This window comes from Sinocyclocheilus anshuiensis, unplaced genomic scaffold, assembly GCF_001515605.1.
Source record: "Sinocyclocheilus anshuiensis isolate Anshui unplaced genomic scaffold, SAMN03320099.WGS_v1.1 scaffold659, whole genome shotgun sequence".
Classification (NCBI taxonomy): Eukaryota; Metazoa; Chordata; class Actinopteri; order Cypriniformes; family Cyprinidae; genus Sinocyclocheilus; species Sinocyclocheilus anshuiensis.
The window spans coordinates 1,012,246-1,015,018 of NW_015549698.1; the positions used below are offsets into that span (position 1 = coordinate 1,012,246).

The following is a 2,773-nucleotide window of genomic DNA, read 5'->3' on the forward strand; positions in this document are numbered from 1 at the left end:
AATGGCTGAAAAACTAAATTCGAATTTTGTACTTAAATATGATCAAAATTCGAATTATATTCGAATTTAAAATGCATAATTTCAGTTAGGGTGAAGAAAAGCTTTTGACTTCTCTCCTGAGGCCACAAGAGGACGCATCGCGCAAAATATTACTAATGCACGTTTATTCAAAGCATAAGATAACATGACCATCTTTGGGAAAAAAAGTGCATAATGTTTAAAATCGTTTATAAACAAATTATAATTAAGTTGCTTAACTATAAACAAAACAACATCATGTATGTATGTATAGTTTAATACAAAGGACCGAAAGCCAATCACACAGAGTACATTTTTCATTTAAAAACATGAGATGCAGTCGGATGGGGAAAAACCCGCCATAAAGTTTCGAGATATGTTTTTTTCAAAGTTGAACTTACATTAATTTTACATGGTTTCTAAACATGCGGCTCTTTTGTGCGAGACGCGAGTGCAATGGTGATAGATATCCCTCTAGAAAATGCATGAAATATGCGTTCTGTGTGAACGGCTTGGTTTCAGTTTTAATGTAAACAAGATCATCTCCGCATTGATGTTCTCTTTTCCCGCAATATTTTTAATGAACAACGCTGCAGCGCCGCATCTAGTGACTTCAACTGGATAGGCTAACAAAAACATTATAATGCAATGACACTTACATCGTCATCGCATCTCGTGCGCCCCTGATAAGGCTGCCTGACGCACATCTAAAATTCGAATGCAACGTGTGTGGAAGTGGATTTTTATTTTAAATTCGATGAATATTCGAAATTCGAATTGTTTTTTGACAGCCCTAGTGTGTGTGTTATATAGGCATTACCCCTTATACCAAGCAATGATTTCAGTTGGTACATTCCATGAATAGGGAACAAATAAAAGGAATCTATTATATGTTAGATTAAACTAATGAGAAATGCCCTCTCGCTTTCAACTGCTTTTATTTCTTATTAAAACTGCTTTTAGTTTTTATTTTGGACATGACTCTCTTGGCTGTTTCCAATGACTAAAGTAATACAGATTTTGGCATAAACTGTTGAATTTTCAGATCATTTAATAAACAATGGCAAAACATATTTACATATGTCAGAGATTTCACCTGCTTAATTTTCTCCCATTAGAAAATGTTGCACTACTTTAAATTGTTACACCCAAAATCATTTGGACAACATGATGGGGTAACAAGTAAATATTAATTTCAGAATTTAGTATTTAATTACAGAATTTATGAAAAAATTAATTACCAAAATTATTGAGATCAATTTATCTTTTATTTATGGTAAATACATTAATATCTGGTCCTAACTAAATAGGCCAGAATGAGTGGCTGGATAATTTAGGCTACTAAATGAATTTTAGTTTCGTTACTTTCAACTCTGTTACCAATTTTGGTGTATTTTTATTGTATTTTATTTAATTTGATCAATTTAATTTTTTTGTTTTGTAATGCCTATTTAATGTTTATCGTTGAACTGAAAACACACAGCAGCGTTTTGAACTGTGTTCAGATTCAAAGCAAATTAAGAGCTGCTCTTTGCTGAAAAAGAAAGAAAAATATAGTTTCCATCGCTGTGTTGCCTCCCTTGTTTTATTATGGAATTTTTCCCCCCTCTCTGCTGATTATTTTGTGAATTATGTCTTCTCATCTTCTTTGCAGCTCTTACACCAGGTCCTGGTGAGTCTTGTCTGTTTTGCATATGAACAGCGTTAATATATTATACCTATTTTTTTTTTGTCTTGTCTTTGATAAAAAAAAGTTCCTGTAAATGTAGTCAATATTTATATTCATATTTAGTCATGTTCATTCATTTGACTTTTTTTAATATTTAAGTTCAGTCAATGTGCAAAAGATGCAAGGTCAACTGAAAATGATCATTGGTCATTTTAGTTTAGCTTTTCTATGCTCAGAACTATGCTTCAGGAGAGTGTGCGATGTATGAAGGGACATTATGCTGGTCATGTCTTGTAGAGTATCTGCGTAGCATATCTCTTCCCGTTCCCGTTGTGGTCGAGGACACCAGCAGCAGCAGCGAATATGGATCTGTCTCACCTGACAATGAGCTCTGCACAAACCCCTTCAGCTTCAAGCCTAGCACCAAGTGCTACAGCGAGAGAGAGGTCAAAGGTCACCGCTCCCTCTTCCTGAGGTCAGCAGAGAGTATGAAGATTCATTCCAGCGTAGATAATGCCCTATTATGTTGCAGTGTACCATTTGTTTTGCATTGAGTAGAAAACTTAAATGTAAAGGCGGCTGACGAAGAGCCTGCATGCTCGAAACGTCAAACATTCTTTGGTGTTGCCGACTTTACAGTTAATTTTTCTACTTGTTTTTTAGTCGCGCACCCATTTGAGAATGATGTGCGTGCTTTTGTTTGCATTTTTGCATTGAGTGAATCTACTTGTAGTAAATCTAGTAGTAAAAGTATACTCCTCCACACATTGTTGCAGTATTCCTGTGGAGAACTTTGAAGACCACAGCGCACCACCTTCCCCAGAAGAGAAGGACTCTGGTTTCTTCATGCTGAGGAAAGACAGTGAAAGGAGAGCGACTTTACACCGAATCCTGACTGAGGACCGAGAGAAAATAGTGCTTCACCTGCTAGAAGCGCTCACACAGGTGAACCCGAAAACAACATCTTGTGTGAATGACAGCAAAACGAGCCATAAGTATTCTTACAGAACGGAGAGTTCCGGTCCTTGATTCTGATTGGCTGAGCTGCGTTCAAAGCTGTTGTAAATTACTCTACAAACATACACC

The 2,773-nt window shown here is 36.1% G+C and overlaps 1 protein-coding gene across 3 annotated transcripts in view; it reads left to right on the top strand.

The window, feature by feature from the left end:
- LOC107660504 (mitogen-activated protein kinase kinase kinase 5-like) overlaps positions 1-2,773 on the top strand; it is a 61,041-nt gene that overhangs the window by 49,070 nt on the left and 9,198 nt on the right. For all 3 annotated transcript variants that reach the window (XM_016449818.1, XM_016449819.1, XM_016449820.1), the window contains 3 exons: positions 1,673-1,690; positions 1,985-2,162; positions 2,464-2,632. In XM_016449818.1, the coding sequence (XP_016305304.1) occupies positions 1,673-1,690; positions 1,985-2,162; positions 2,464-2,632 (365 nt within the window). The remainder of the gene's footprint in view (positions 1-1,672; positions 1,691-1,984; positions 2,163-2,463; positions 2,633-2,773) is intronic.